Here is a 15,632-nt window from a genome sequence, read left to right as displayed (position 1 = left end):
GGTCTCAGGATAAATATGTTGGCAGGTTGGCAACATCTTTTATGAGCTCCGTAAAAACCCAGGCAGCACCGGCGGCATCTCTGACTGGTGTGAAGTTGTAAGGCTGTGGTGGGGCTCAGAGCTGTCTTTCCCATTACTCCTGAGCCATAAAGGTGAGGTGCCCTGGGCAGGGAGCAGCCAGCAGGCAGACATGTGCGCACGTACCAGCGCCACTGCTTTCTGCTCGCACCTTCGAGCCCTTGTGTCGGGGACCCTCTTGGAAAAGGAGGCTCCCACTGGCTCCCAGAGCCAACTGCCACAGGGCAGAGCAGGGGAACAAAATGCATCTTTCATGCCTGGGTATTCCTTATCCACACTCTGAGAAGCAATCCAGCAGAAACAGCTCTCGTGGCCCTATCCTCTCCCAGCATTTATTTGGAATCTCAGGAGAGAGGAGGTAAAAGTGCATTTCAACCGGGTCAAAAAAATCCAATAGCTTGCATTTTAGTCCACAGCCTAAATGGAATTTTCAGGAAAAAAATCTGAATACCAAAACATTCAAGCCAAAAAATAAAGTTTTTAATTTTTGGCAGCTCAGGACAGGTTTGGGCTGCTCAGTTTTTGACAGTAAAGCAACATATATTCGCACCATTTTTTTTATCTTCTTTTACAGTATGCTGACATTTTCAAATGCATTTTCCCTTGAAATGCAGTTTCTCCTGAACATTTTCAACAACGCTTTTTCACGGTATTTAATTCTCAGGATTTCTCACTGCCAGGAGAACAGCCGAGGATCCAGGGAGGAGCCGTGGAAATGCATTAGCAATGCCAGCGCTCAAGAGCAGCTTGAAGTGGCACTGGACCCCTTCAGTTCTGGCACTTGGCAGCAGCTGGTATTGTCCAAGATTGAAGTGGGGCAGAGATGCAACAGAGCTCCCAGCCCTTCTCTAGGGGGAAGCTGAAAAAGGTAGGCACAGGAGAAAAGGGCCAAGTCAAATGCATCTTTGATCAAATGGTGCAGTCTTTGCAAGACAGCAGAAAAAACAGACTATGTCATGGCCCAGAATTGTCTCACTACTTGTGCCAAGCCTTGCAGTCAAGAGAGAGCATCTCCTGACCAGCCCACAGCTGTCCCCTGTACTTGCAACAAAGGCACTGTCAAAGCCTCCGTGTTCCCACATTGCACTGTAGTTGGAAATGCTGTGGAGGATCCTCTGTACATTCCTGCTTTTGCATTCGTAAAAACCAAGTGCAAGCAGCTCTGACCCAGCCCAGGAGGGGCTGGCAGTGGCTCCCCTCCTGCTCTTCACAGAGCAATCTCTCTGAGCCAACCAACAGGGAGACACAGCTCAAAGAAACATGGGAAGATCTTGTAAGAGAGTGGGAAAACACATTTAATTAAATTCACCTGCATGTTTTTACTGAATAGAAGTGTAATGCTACTTTTTTTTCCTACAGGCATCTTTTCTCCTTCAAGCCAGCCCACCTCCACTAACTTGCAGCCAAAGGAGTTCCTGCTTCATACACAGAGCATCAGTGTTGCACACATGTAACCAGGACTGGTGCAGGTAGACACCAGGAATTACACTAAAAACAACTAAAATATGCTGATGAAATCCCACTTCCCCGCTCATCCAGCCCATCAGACTAGAAATGATAGGGTTTCTGAGCTCCTCTGAGCAAACAGTGTGAAAATATAAGTCTTGGTTTGGTGCATGCCCAGAGTGTTGAACTAAGAACACTTGTCTCATATGTAAGCAGCTGCAAAACCTGATATTTACACAAGGATTCACAGAGATGAGAAAAGCCTGTGTATTTTTTTTCTAGATGGCAGGCTCTGATTCAAATGGGAATTAATTTGGGAAAACCCTCTGGTTTGTATCATACATCATGCCAGGTTAAATGACTGGAGCAGACTCTATTTTTTGTAAAATTGAAGATTAGCTTTCGAGCATTGACATCATTCCCACATCAATATAGTAGCATTTTTGCCTACCAAAGCACCCATCATTTTGCATGTCAAATTGATTGTGAAAAAAAGTAGAACTCTACCTTTAAAAGCACTCAATCAACAAGATCACAAATGCACTGGGTATAAATACAATTACACCTATATATGCTTTTTTGCAGAGCTGTCTCTGGGAGCCCACACATGCTTGGTTTACCTTAGACAAGGTGGATGCAATTTCAAAGCTTAGAGCTGCCTTTAAATGGCTTTTCTTAGACTTGGGAATCAGCTGGCACATGCTTCTGCTGGCAACACAAGGGCTGTTGTCTCAGCCACCCAGAGGAAATATGCAACAGACAGCTTTTATGAGGCCAATTAGTAGAGCTGGAAAACACAACCCAGGTTTAGCTACCCAAGCCCTACCCCAAGTGCTCGAGTACCTGATGTGAGTTTCCTCTCACTTTTTTCGGATTTATCAGGTGGTCTAATAAATTACATCCTCCTTCTCACAAAGCTTGCATCACTGCTATGGGGAAATGCTGAAGCAGGCAATGCTCCTGCTGGCAGAGGCCAGCAGAGCTAATGGCAGGGTGGATACAGCAAGGTCAGATACATCAGATTGCTGCAGGGAATAGCTTGCAAACTCGAGCTAACCTCCAACCCCCATGCTTTCTGGGGCTTACATTTTGGGGGTCCTTGTACATACATTAGGCTGGTCCCAACTATTTTTTTGAGTCTCATGAAGGCACATGAGCCTGGGCTTCAGCTCAGCAGTGCTCTTAGCTCCCCATCTAGCACCAGCACAGCAATAAAGCAACCAAAAATGAATGCAGAGAAAAAGACATCATCTCAGGTCATATTAGGATATCTAAGGTATTACTTCTTGCCTCATTTTAGATCATATTTTATTTTAAATCCCTCCCTCTCTCTCCACAAGAGGTAAGTGTTTTGAGGCAAAAGGCAGAGTGCCCTTCAGCATTATCAGGGATAGCAAGGCAGTTGACAGTCTCATCCTTTAAAGAACTACAGTTATCAATCACAACAGGTTCAAAGTTCTTCCAAACAAAACAACTGGAACTTATGGACACTGTGTGTTCCTCCTATTGCTTTAAGAGCTCCAGCTGCTCTCCCTCTGCAGTGGCAGTACATCTGTGCTGCTGTGCAAGCAAAAACAGAGAAAGGATGAGGAAAAGAACAATTTCACATATTTTTGTCTGTTGCTTCCATCTTGTGGCCAACTTGGAAAAGAAAAAATTGAGGTTTTATTTCAGTAAAGTTATTATTAACAAATTAAAGGAAACACTGGAATTTTTAGAGGTGGTTCTAATCCTTACCTCCAGTTGTTTGGATGAGAATGAATTGGGGTTGGAAGCTAGGTTTTCTCTTTGAAAAGCATTGAACACCAATGCCATCAGAGGAAGGGGCTGGTGCCTCCTCTGCCACACACTCTGTTTTGGTCTCATGTGAGCTACTGTGCCAAGGGGCGCAGGACAGAAGTCAGGAGGAAGCCCATGAGTGCTGAGCCCCACCCTCACGTGGCTGTAGGCAGCAGTGCTGGGACTCCAGCAGAGTATGGACTCTGCTTCAGCTGCTGGCTTCATGAGCTAGCCCAGATCCATGAGGTGACTTTGTCTCTTTGTTTTTGAGCCTACAAAGTCTTTTCTTTGTTTCCCTTTCATTTTTCCTGGGGATTATGCCAGCACACAGCTCCCATACCACACAGCCTCTAACAATGGGGATAAGCTGATGGGACACAGCAATCTTGCTGAGACAGTTGCAAAGGCATCATGCCTCAGGTTTCCAGAGCCATGGAGGGCATCTCAAGGGGGCTGGGTAACTTCTTCCTGGCTCATGAACCTGATACTTTTTCCACTCCTAGCAACACAGCATAGCCAATTTTTTTTTAACCTGCATAACCTAAAGTAATTTTCTTCCTATCCTCCTGGCCAGAAGCCTGCCCTTCTTGGCTCCTGGCATGGTGCTGCTCTCTCACAGCTCCTGTTTCCTGGGCAGACTGCCTCTGCCTTGTGCCATTGCATGCCCTCAGCACATTTCCAGCCAAATACTTGCTGAGGCCTTGAGACATGGAGCAAGATGATGTATGGAACTCATGTCAGACCCCCAGTATGGTGGAGCAAGGAGCTAGAATTTTGCCCAAAATGGGTCTACTTCAGCAAGGTGAGAAACTCACTATCCATGCCCCCCAGCACGGACAGATATGCTCACAGGCACACACAGCCATGCCCTGTGCTTGGGAGGATGCTCTGTAGCCAGGCTCTTGCATAGAGAGAGATTTTGGTGCCCCCACCCTTTACCCCCCCAGCAGAAATGACGAATCCATTGGTCCTTATGTCTCACACAGCTGCTGAGCTGCCAGAGGAGCAGGTGCACAGCCCAGCAGGATGCAAGGGCACGAGCACTTCCAGGGCTCCTTCCTGTCCCCCTGTGGTGACAGGAAGTGGTGTGTGTCTGTGCAGGGTTACAGGATAAAGACTCCTTTCAGCAAGGACACACAAAGGAGAGACAACCTACTGTAACTCTTAGCTTAGGCGAGGGCCCAGGATGCTGCACCCCATTGGAATGAGGAGGGGGAGATGTTAGATGGAGAGTTCATCTCCCAGCAAGTTCCCAGCAAGAACAGTGACCAGCCCAAGGACAGAAGGTTGCTAACCTACGCATTCACAGGGCATTCCCACAGCCAGCCTTGCCTGGCTCCCACTGGAAAACCAAGACAGGCTTCTGTGCAGGAAGTGCAGCTGCCAAGTTTAACTCTGATTTCAGGTTGAAATCTTGCAAATCTTCTCAAATCATATTCAGTAACACATGCTGTGTAAAATTGATTACTGTGGGAGCACAGAACCATACCAAAAATTTGGTGTGATTCACAGTGGTGGCAAGTTCAGCACAAGTTCAAAAAACCCTGTAGCCAGGGGCCTCTCCTGAGTGTGTGCAGAGCAGCAGGCATCAACCCCCCAGCACACATGGTGCCAAGGCCAAGGGTTTCATCTCATGCAGGGAGCCCAGTGCCCACCCACCCAGTGCTGGAGCACCACACCTGCTGTGTTTTGGGAGATAATATGACTCCCCACAGATGTCACTGGATATCTGGTCATTTGCTGCCAGCACTCCCTCGCTATGCCAGTGGAAGGGCTCAGAGACATGGTTGTCATTACTGATTGATGGCTTCGCAGAGAGCTCAAAAACCTCTTGAGGGAAAAAATCCCTGAGCAAGACTGATTCTTTATAACCATCTTTCAATAAGTGAGTATAGACCCCTCACATATCCTTAAATTATATATCATTTATTGAAATATAGAGATCTTAATTTACAAGATTTTTTTCAAAGACAAAATATCAACAGGGGCATTTTTGAAATACATTTTGTGCCTACCATCACTCAGGCCAGTTTGCCCTTCTTCAAACATTTCACAACAGCCATCATTTTGGAAACACTTCCTTTTTTATTATTCTAAAATATAACTTTTGGACATTCAAAGTGCAACAGTTAACGTGCCTGTGGAATATATCACAGTAAAAAAAAATATAAACAAAGGCAGTGATATAGCTGTCATAAATGTTTTTGCAGTATTCTAGAAGTCTATATAAAAATACTTATATACATATTGATGTATAACATCATCATATCTCACGTCCTTCATCATATAATAGGACCATTTTGTACAAGTTGCAGACCACGCTGTAAGGAATTGGTTGGCCATTCCAAATCAAAAGCTGCATTTCGTAGGATAACACTGATTGTCGTTATACAAATACTGTAGAAAAAGATTTGGGAATATCTCTTCCAGTGGCTTCTCAAAAAGTAAGCCATAAAAAAAAAAAAAGTCTGTAATACTGATAATATTGTGAAACTAAACAATTCATCCTTTCACACTTCTCCCTCTCTAATAAATCCTCTCTCTTCCTCTCCTTCTCATTCCAGTTTCCAGGTCAGCTTGTCTGATTCCAAGCCTGCAGTGAGCTGGGTTTGGCTAGACCCTTGCCATGGACGCAGTTGATCTGTACAATAGTGATGACAAGATGGAGAATTAACATTACCATGTACCAGAAAGTGAGCGAGCTCTGGTTCACCGGTTGAGTCTAGCCTGAGATGCACTGTGAGATACAGAATGAGGCTGGTGAGGGGAAGGCAAAGCTGCATGAAAATGTCCTTAGATTCCAGTAATTGATATAATAAAACACGCTGGGGCTGATTTTCAAACCCTGAAGAACACTAGGCCATGTGCAAAAATGCAGGTGAAATTGCTTGCCTAATTTGAACGTGTAGTTGTAAAGACTACACATGCAAATTAAGGCACGTGTCATCTCAAGTGGCCATTCGGATATCTGGGATATCCATAGACAATTTGCATTTCCTCAATTCATAGTTCATAACTGGAGGGAGATTTCACACCATCTCATCTGTCCTGGCTACATCAAGAGTCTGTGTTTCACAGCTGTCCTGTACAGAGCTCAGTGACGTGTTTGACAAAAGCATGGTCCCAGGAAGACACTCGTTCTTGATCTGTCGAATGCAAGAAGTAGAGAAGTAGAGAATGCACCATCATTCACCGTTCCTTCTGATTGTCAGCTTCCATTGGGGTTGAAAATGTGGGGGCTCACTTAAGGTCCTGTTTTCACATTTGCTGTGATCTTGTGTGTGGCCTCAGCCAGGTGACAGCTTGAAACCCAGACCCAGAATTATTTGCCTGTGCCACATCCCACACTGTAACACTGCCAATATTGCATTTGCTTTTATTTGATCTGTATCTGTCCACAAGTGAAGTCAAGGGGACTTAGGAAGCTTTTTGTAGGGTCTTTTGAAGGTAAACTGTAGTTTATCATGGCAGCATGTTCTGTCAGTCACTCTTTCACACTTCCTAGGAAAATACTGCAACACAGGAATGAGTTTGCACAGCATTTGCATTGGTTGTATCGTAACAGAGGCTGGGCATATCCTATGAGGTGCTCATTGCACTGAATTAAGGCGAAGTTTGAAAGCTGAGTACCAAAAAGGATGGAGCCCTTGGCGGTGATGTAATTTTTTTCACATGTAAGTCTTCCAAAGCATTGTATCTCAATTACATATTGTACAGTGATAGCAGTAATCAAAATACTTTGTTCATATAAGTGATGTCAAAAATCAACAATTGCAGGCTGAGAGCAGATTCATTTTCATGCACCTTCTTCCAAAAAACACTCCTAGAAGCATTTACCTTTTGTAGTTACAGTCTGCAAAGACAGTAGAGATTTCTGCTCCTGTTTAAACTTGAAAACTAAGACAGGAATATTTTCTGCATATTTATTTCTGCTTATTTGAACTCGCATTTCAGGCTAGGAGAAATGTCTTTGTTTCTTGAACAGTTTAAATATCAAATCAATTCTTTGCAGCTAACCTCAGGATAAGATTTCTTTTGAGTACCCATGAAGCACTAATAATGGGGTATTGCTGGTGGTTTATCATAATCTTCCATTCTCCAGCATCTTGGAAATCTGGTATAATTTTTTTTAATTGAAATTTTTAGGACCTCACTTAATCAGAGGAAAACTAATTGCTTCTAGATATCTGATTTAAAAAGCTACTCAGCTCATGAAAGAAAAAAATCTTAAATTTTTTCTCCATGTTAAAGTAGTTTTAGCTAACCAGAACAATTACCATTCCGTGTAGATCAAAACAAAAAGAAAAAAAATGTTCATAAAAATTTTTGGGCTGGAAATTTCTCCCCTGCACTTAAAAAAGTGTTTTGATACTGTGCTTTTACTGAAGGACAATGGATTGTAAAATATACATTTAGTGTTACTGAAAACAGTAGTAGTATTATCTTGAAAACAGCTACCTTCTATAGTTAATAAAGACTTACTAGGTTTCTAACACCTATTATAGACTGAATTTTAATTATCATTATTATTATTATCATTATTATTCCCCTTTACTTGCATTAATGGTAGAAAGTAACATGTTTTATAGTACCGGTCAGTCCCTTGTGGTTTTAGACCTTTTTGGTCCCAAAGTGGTTTTTGCATGTTCTTCAATTCACATGATAGTTCAACAGCAGCTGACATTGAGATTGAGGGAGGAAGTACACAGAACTCATGAATGACCTCTTCTAAAATCCATGGCATGTGTTCAATGTGCACCTCAAAAGATCCTTGAGTAGACAGTTATTTACATAATTACAATGGTGAAGTATTGCTGCAGTGGAAAACTGATCCATCAAAGTCACATGAATGCCCTTGAAACACAAAACTGGTCTGTTTGTGGCCTTTCCCTTCATCCTCCTACCAGCTGGAATGGCAAACAACACTGAGATGCTACTGAAGTACTGCAGGAAGCAACACTAAAAAAATCCATCTTCAACATGTCTCTTTCATTTATACTCGGGCTGAGTCCTCTGCCCATTTCTGGAAGTTCCTTTCTACAAATCCACCTCCTCTTCACATCCTTGACGTTGCAATAAAGTGGTTTTCTCTGTGGAGCAGAAGTCTGTAGACAGCTCGGGAAGCCTCCCTGTGTGCGGAGCTGGCAGGTGTCCCGGGGGTTACAGGAAGCTGTCCTCCACCAGGTCTGAGGAGTCAATCCCAATGTCGTCCATCATGTCAATGTCCTCAATGGTCTCGTCCTCTCTCTTGATGAAGGTAGAGCTACTGGAACCAGTTTCAATGGCACTTTCTTCAGAAGTCTGTGAACTGGAAGAGACAGATGTCTCAGAGATAAGGTACGTGGTGACTGTGGCTGGGTAAATACTCCAGCCTCTGGCAGAACTGAACGCTACCTCCCCAGATGCTTTCTGACCCACCATGCAATCTTAGGTGACTATGACCACCAGTTTCTTAGGACATGACATATCTTGTATATCAAAAGTAGCAATCCACCCTGGAATTCAAAGGAGCACCCTCTTCTTATGTTCCTCCAAGCACTCTCAGCCAAATACTTGTTGGAGAAATAGTTTTATGACACTATTGTGACAACAGGTCACTTAGGTAAATCTAGGGAGGTCAGGTGAAAATAAGATAGCAATAACAGACAGTAAGATAACAGAGAGAGATAATATGTCTTAATTTTGATAGTTCTTTTAGGGACTTCTTTCTTCCCTCACTTGAATAAAGCACAAAAATATACCCAAAAAAAAAAAAAAAAGCATTTCTAGTTGCTGAATCTATACACTGTGAAGTAAGGGCTGAATTAAACCTGCACCATTCACAACTAGGGTCAGGCAGTGCTGTGTTGTAGTGGCATTGGTCATGCAAATTGACAAGAAAGAAGTAAAAAGTTCTGGACACCCTGCTTTCATAGAAAACTAGAAGATATATAGATATAGAACACAGAAAATATTATCAACAACTTCTCTCAGATTTTAGAATTTGTCTCATACAAACAAATCAATCCTTTGAGATCTCATATAAAGCTCCAAGGAGGCAAGATATGTTGCAAAATGTGCCCACAGATCCACAAGACAACCACTGTGACTTGACCAAGCTATTAAAGGAGTCCCAAAAACACACGGAAGCACCCTAGCAGCAGTTGCCTTACCCTGGCAACCACAAAACAGGCAAAATTAACTTTTTCCCATTGAAAACACTGTGGACTGTTATACTACCATATTTATATGTGACTCCTGCAATAAGTAGTTTCAACATAGCTAAGGAAACCATTTGCAGAGTATGATCCTGGAAAGTGTAAATGGACATTGCCAAACATGACCCCAAATGGTGACCACGGGCTAAGGGACCTGTAAACTGTACCTACCTGTGTCTGTTTCTTTTGCCAAGCTCGTCTTCAGAAACAGGGTCAATGTCAGGCAGGGGAATGATGTATCCACTGTCAGCACTCAGCCTCTGCTCATCAAATCCACTCTCCCTGTCCTTTAGCTTGTCTTCATTCTTGTAAGTTACACCAATGTAAGCATTGTCACAGTCCCCTCTCATGCGTGTGACAGCTGGGTGATCACTTTTCAGGAAGTCCAGATGAATCTTCTCATAGCTCTGAAAAAATTCATTTTAACCCCCTCATTAGATGCTGCTCACTAAGGCTGCCTTTCTTCAGATGGGCAGCTGTGATTCATTAGCCTAGCAAATATTCTGCCCTATGAGCCAGCAATACTGGATAGAGAAGTCCAGAATCTTCAATTTCTTTGAAGGGAGAAGTGACATGGAAGTTTTAGATGATGCAGGAGCCAAGCTCTGTGGCAGCACAAAGCAGACAAGTAGATGTGAAAGAAGGGTAGGGAAAAGGGAGTTAAGGTAGGTGGGAAAAATGAAACACTGAATGATGGGGAAGGCACAAATAGTCAAGAGCTATCAGAAGTGTGAGGGGAAAACTTGCTGGTGTCAGGATCCAAAGAAGGAGACAGGGAGATTATACACATGGGCCAAGAAGTCCCTTTTATATAATTATTTCACAGCCTACAAAATCCCATGAAAATATATAGAATTAGTTCTCCAGTAGAAAAATTGAACTGTTAGGATTTAATTAGACATAAAGGGTTCTGCTTCCCAGTTAATACTGCAGAACTGCTTCTCTCAGCAAGTTTGACTGAAGAAACCAAACATGCAATGTCCCCGTGCTAATCACATAATTCACATAGCTTAGAATGTGCCAGTTCAGTGCTCATGGCTCTCATGGCTGGAACAATGCTTATAATTCCCTCTGAAGCAGTACACAGAAAACACAGAGAAAATTACAAAGAGCAAACCTTTTTGTACTCCCCAGGCAACAAGCTCTCCACAATTTCACTCAAATGGTAGAAAGAAGGTCTTTTCTCTGGTTCACTGTTCCAGCACTTCACCATAATCTCATACCTGCAAATAAGAAGGAAATCAGTTTAACCTGCTGGTAGAGGAACATAACTGATCAAACAGAAACTAAAGCCAAAATTCTCTGGAGACTGGGCAGGTGTGGAGAAGCCAAATGCACACATACACTTCATTGGTGGCATGATCGGGCTTGGCCATTCGGTATCCACTCTTGATCTTATTGTAGAAAGTAGAATCGACCATCATGCCAGGATATGGTGTGCCACCTGCAGATAAAAGAGAAGCAAAAGTACTACTCTGTACTTAACTATCCATGCAGAGTTCCCAAATACTGTCTTCTTGTTGATGTCATGAAGTGTTAACACTATAATTTAACATGACATCAGAATGGTTCTTTCCTAGCCAGTGTTTCACATCAGAGCTATTGTCTTGATGACATTAAGCCCTAATGTGAAACGATGGCTAGGGAAGTTTGAAGTAGGTACTAGTTAGAAAAAAATACCTTTGCAGTGTTTATAGAATGTACTGGGGACAGAGATTGGATGATACCTGGATCAGGTCATCAGCCTGCATTTGGCATGGGTTATCAAAAAGTTTGGACTTGGCCCAAGCTAACACAGTTAACTGATATTTGGGGCTGCAGCACAGAGACATCATTGCACTCATGCTCAGTTATTGCTGATGTGTAAAAGAGTAATTCAAGCTGAAGTCGACATGGTAGCAAGATGTTATAATTGACCTTCTGAACAAACACTGCTGAGGATGTTTTGCTTTCCAAAAAGGAACAATTTTCTCAGATGGAGGAGACATACTATAATATTACTTCAGAAACCTCTGCCCTCTCAAAAGTAGGATTTTCACCTAAAATTGAGCTTCAGAACGTTCTATACAGGTAGAGCAGTGAAGTGTAGTGCTTCAGTTCCTGAGCTGTCCAATGCCTCCCAGGGATATCAGGGAATGGCTATTTACAGGAGCCTATGATGCCCAGAGATTACAGGAATCAATACCATAAATAGTGGTGCAACTGTTGTTTTCTGAGAAGCAGTTATGTGACAACTTATTCTAGCAAATACCATTAGGCCTGGGGCTGCCAAGCTGTGGGGCAGCAGTAGATACCACACAGGCATGAGTAATTCTGCTGGCAGTAAAAGTGGGCAATGCAGGCTCGCTGAAGCGGGCCATCCACCCGTCCAGGAGGCTAATTAATGAGGCTGAGGAGAGAGCCAGGCTGCTCCCAGCTGGGAGCTGTACATTGTCTGTAACTGCTACATATTGTCATAACCGCTTTACGCTGCCATAAACCAACTGTGGCAGCAGTGTTGACCTGGAAATGAGAAATCAGTGTCCCAGAAGACTGACATTTGTTTTCATTCTGTAATGGGACTAAGACAGGCTCTTTGGAAACGTGTATGAAGAGACTGTTCCAAAGCAGCTGCTGAGCTGGGCTGCAGCCCCAGGCACCCCATTGCAAGGGAGAAACATGTTCCTTCTCATATTAGACAGAAAATCAATCCTGTTGTGGCACACCAATACTTTTCTACAAAAGATTTTCACATGGTTCTTTTCGTTTTACAGGGAAAAAAGGTATATTGCAAAAACAAACAAAAAAACCCCAAAAGTCAAAACCCCTAAACAAAGGAACAAAAAAATCTGTACCAAAACTAAAGAGGACTTTGGGAGAGTATGGACATTTCACTTCACACCTAACACTAGAATCTTAAATCACATACAGAAGAACAACTAACAGTGGATTTTGTGCATATATTTTTATATGCAGAATTTGAAATACTTCATGTAGAACAGTTTGAATTGAAAAAACTTAATCACTACACATAGGAAAATATTCACAGTACATACCAAGAGAAAATATTTCCCACAGCAGAATGCCATAAGACCAGACATCACTTAATGTTGTGTACAGGTTGTCAAAAATACTTTCAGGTGCCATCCATTTTACTGGGAGGAAAGTCTGTAATAAAAAGAAAGAAAGCCCAAACACACAGATTAGTCATTAAATAAATTATTACTATTGCAATTGTTGTTTGATAGCCAGGAATAACATCTCTCTGTAAGAAAAGTTATGTTAACCTTGCTAGTGCTTATTTTTAATTCAATTTAATACAGAGGTACCAGGATTATAAGCAATGCTACTTGCTGCTCCCCACAAAAACTAGTTAAACCATAGCTATATTCATTTCATTACTGGCAAATGTCCAGGTAGTAAATGATTGAAGGTATGATGCAAAATCTGGCACTGCTGAACTAGGTCTGATATGTCATTGTTTGACAGTTCCTTAATAATTTCTCCAGTCACAAAACCTGCCAGTTAAAAATGTCAGACTGTGAAGTACTGAATGTGTACTTTTTTCACTTTAAAACAGTTAGAAAAGTTACAGGAATTAATGATCTGAAGATAAATTGTTCTGAGGCGCATTCATCCCAACGGTCAATTACTGTAACCAACACTGAATGGCAAGAACATGAAACAACATTTAAAACTGATAATTTTCATTTCAGTTAAAGCAGAGCTACAGAGATTAAGTACATACACTGCCCTTGGAGACATAGTTGGAATCATGCATGATGTCTCTAGCCAGCCCAAAGTCACAGATCTTCACAATTTTTCCTTGAGCCAGGAGGACATTACGAGCGGCCAAGTCACGGTGCACACACTGTATGGAAAAAAATGAAGTTGTTCAAGGACATGCTTTTTCCATGAGAGCCACTGCCCTTACAAAAGGGTTGGCTTTCTAAGTGCAGTCCTAACAAGACCTTTTACTGAACAAGCACCTGCTAGCAGGGGCAGGGAGGCACCAGGTCTCCGGACCAGCAAGGATCTCATATGGATGCATTTAGGGGGGAGGAGGGAAAAGTCAGGTCACCCTTTCCCATTCTACCCCTTATGTACTAATGATATGCCTGTGCTTCTGATCATGCTGGTTTGTGACTGCATGGACTCTTCACCCAGACCTTGCTTTGATCCTCCACCATCTCCAGCACCCTGACTCCAGCAATATCACAGGATGAAGCATGGGAAGACAAGTGACTGCTGCTTTGATTTTTTCCCATCATGGTGATCTCTATTCCCAGGTAAGTGAGAAAGCTGTCTATATCTACAAAAGTAATACTATATTGTGTCATATGCTCAAAATCTAAATTTAAAACCATAGCTGCAGAAGGCATTTTTACACCTTATTCCATTTTGCTTACTTTTTATTTACTTACATTTTTAGAAGCCAAGAATTCCATTCCCCGTGCAACCTGGTAGGTGAAGCTCAGCAAATCCAGCAGGCTGAGGCCCTCTGAACTGTCATCTGAAAGAAGGTTTTTGACTTCAGATTCTATTGAAAAAAGAAGAAAAATATGGTTTTGCTGTGGAGTGTGAAAGTAGCACCCATCTTCCCCTATCTATCATGATTCCGAGCAGATAATTTTAGCAGAGTACCATGACCAAAACAGTCTTTTCATAGTAACTATTACCACTTTTAAAGTCTGCATCAGTCACTGACACATACTGCATTTTTAAAAGCAGCCAGTATTAAATAGTAGGTTAGGGTTTTCTCCTGTCTGTAATTTTTTCCCCTAGGAAGAGTAGGAAAAAGTAAAGTGAGAAAGAAGCGTTACTGGACATTACTGGACTGTCACACAGGTTGTTTACTCATTGTGTGGTACAAAAGTATTTATTTAGAGGTGATGCCTTCATTAGGGTTTTGTGCATGCATGTGCATTCTTATCTGTTTACTTTTGCTGAACACTGTTGTTTCCCAGGAAGTATTCACTGGGACTAATCCAATACCAGCAAAAAGGGTCAGGAATTCATGGCAACAGTTCTTATTTATTTTGTGAAAAATGCCGGAAAAAAAACAGTCAGTGATTCATTTTCCTTGACTGTCCTAGAGCATGAGTACATAAGTCTGCCATGTACATCTGGGACTGGATATGGTTCCATTTCTGAGGCCTGGAGGCAGAAGTGGCAGTGTCTGTTTTTAAACAAAAGCATATTTGGTTTCTGAGAACAGGGACAGGGCATAGGATGCATTTATTATCTTCATTACATAATCCAGGAAAGTATTTGGGAGTGTTCTGCATTTGGTAAGTGTCAGTTAATGTGAAATGTAAGTGGAAACAGTACAATATAAACTACTATTATTTTTGGTCATTGCTATTGCTCAAAATCCTTCAAACTACAAGACTGATAAAATCACTGCCTCTAAAGAGTGCCTACAGCCCACTGCAGAGCACAACTACTCAGTGCTTCAGCACAGAAACAAATACACAACGGGACCCCTTCTGCTCCAGCAACATGCTCTCCTACCCCCAGAGCAGAATGGAAGAACACAAGCACAAGCTTTTATCTTACAGCTTATGCTCACACTCTTGCTGAACAGAGCTAAACAGTTTGTGTGCATTTAGAGGACAAAAACCAGATACGTGTTTACACAAGAGTCATTTGTATTAATGATATATGCAGAAGGGCCAGTTCTACATTACCTGACATGGATTTCTTCTTGTATGAAGCAGGCCGATCATACACAGATCTCTGAATATCAGAGTATTTAGAGCCCTCCTTCCTTTCCAGCATTGGCACATACTGAGTGGTATCAGCTTGTTTCATGTCCATGTATTCTCCAGTGTTTTCAAACGACAGTATCACATAACTGGAATTGCAAAAAAATATAAGTGTATCAGGCAGTGACCTCCCTGTCAGAGCATGTGCAAATCTAACTGTTCACTTAAGGTGTACCATTGTATTGAGGTGAAATTCAACAGCTGGCTTCTCGTTAGAAATATATATATATAAAGATCATTACCATATATCAAATGTATAACATAACCATCACTTATTAATACATGTTATTGTGTATTACTGTACTCAAGTGCTTCAAACTTAGGCTTTTGCCAACAGTCAGGTATGTAACCATGCCTTATTTCCCAAAATCCCACTGAACTCAAA

General features: G+C 42.1%; 1 protein-coding gene across 2 annotated transcripts in view; it reads right to left on the bottom strand.

Annotated features, from left to right (window-relative positions):
- Positions 1-5,213: 5,213 nt before the first annotated feature.
- PDGFRA (platelet derived growth factor receptor alpha) overlaps positions 5,214-15,632 on the bottom strand; it is a 34,659-nt gene continuing 24,240 nt past the window's right edge. For both annotated transcript variants that reach the window (XM_041459753.1, XM_041459844.1), the window contains exons 16-23: positions 15,170-15,336; positions 13,904-14,019; positions 13,228-13,350; positions 12,536-12,647; positions 10,845-10,944; positions 10,618-10,723; positions 9,672-9,907; positions 5,214-8,611 (exon numbers count right to left, since the gene is read on the bottom strand). In XM_041459753.1, the coding sequence (XP_041315687.1) occupies positions 8,464-8,611; positions 9,672-9,907; positions 10,618-10,723; positions 10,845-10,944; positions 12,536-12,647; positions 13,228-13,350; positions 13,904-14,019; positions 15,170-15,336 (1,108 nt within the window). In that variant the 3' untranslated portion in view covers positions 5,214-8,463. The remainder of the gene's footprint in view (positions 8,612-9,671; positions 9,908-10,617; positions 10,724-10,844; positions 10,945-12,535; positions 12,648-13,227; positions 13,351-13,903; positions 14,020-15,169; positions 15,337-15,632) is intronic.

The sequence above is a fragment of the Pyrgilauda ruficollis genome, unplaced genomic scaffold, assembly GCF_017590135.1.
Source record: "Pyrgilauda ruficollis isolate IOZ18807 unplaced genomic scaffold, ASM1759013v1 scaffold1, whole genome shotgun sequence".
Taxonomy (NCBI): Eukaryota; Metazoa; Chordata; class Aves; order Passeriformes; family Passeridae; genus Pyrgilauda; species Pyrgilauda ruficollis.
The sequence above is the reverse complement of the archived record's forward strand: the minus strand, read 5'-3'. Positions and strand labels throughout refer to the sequence as shown.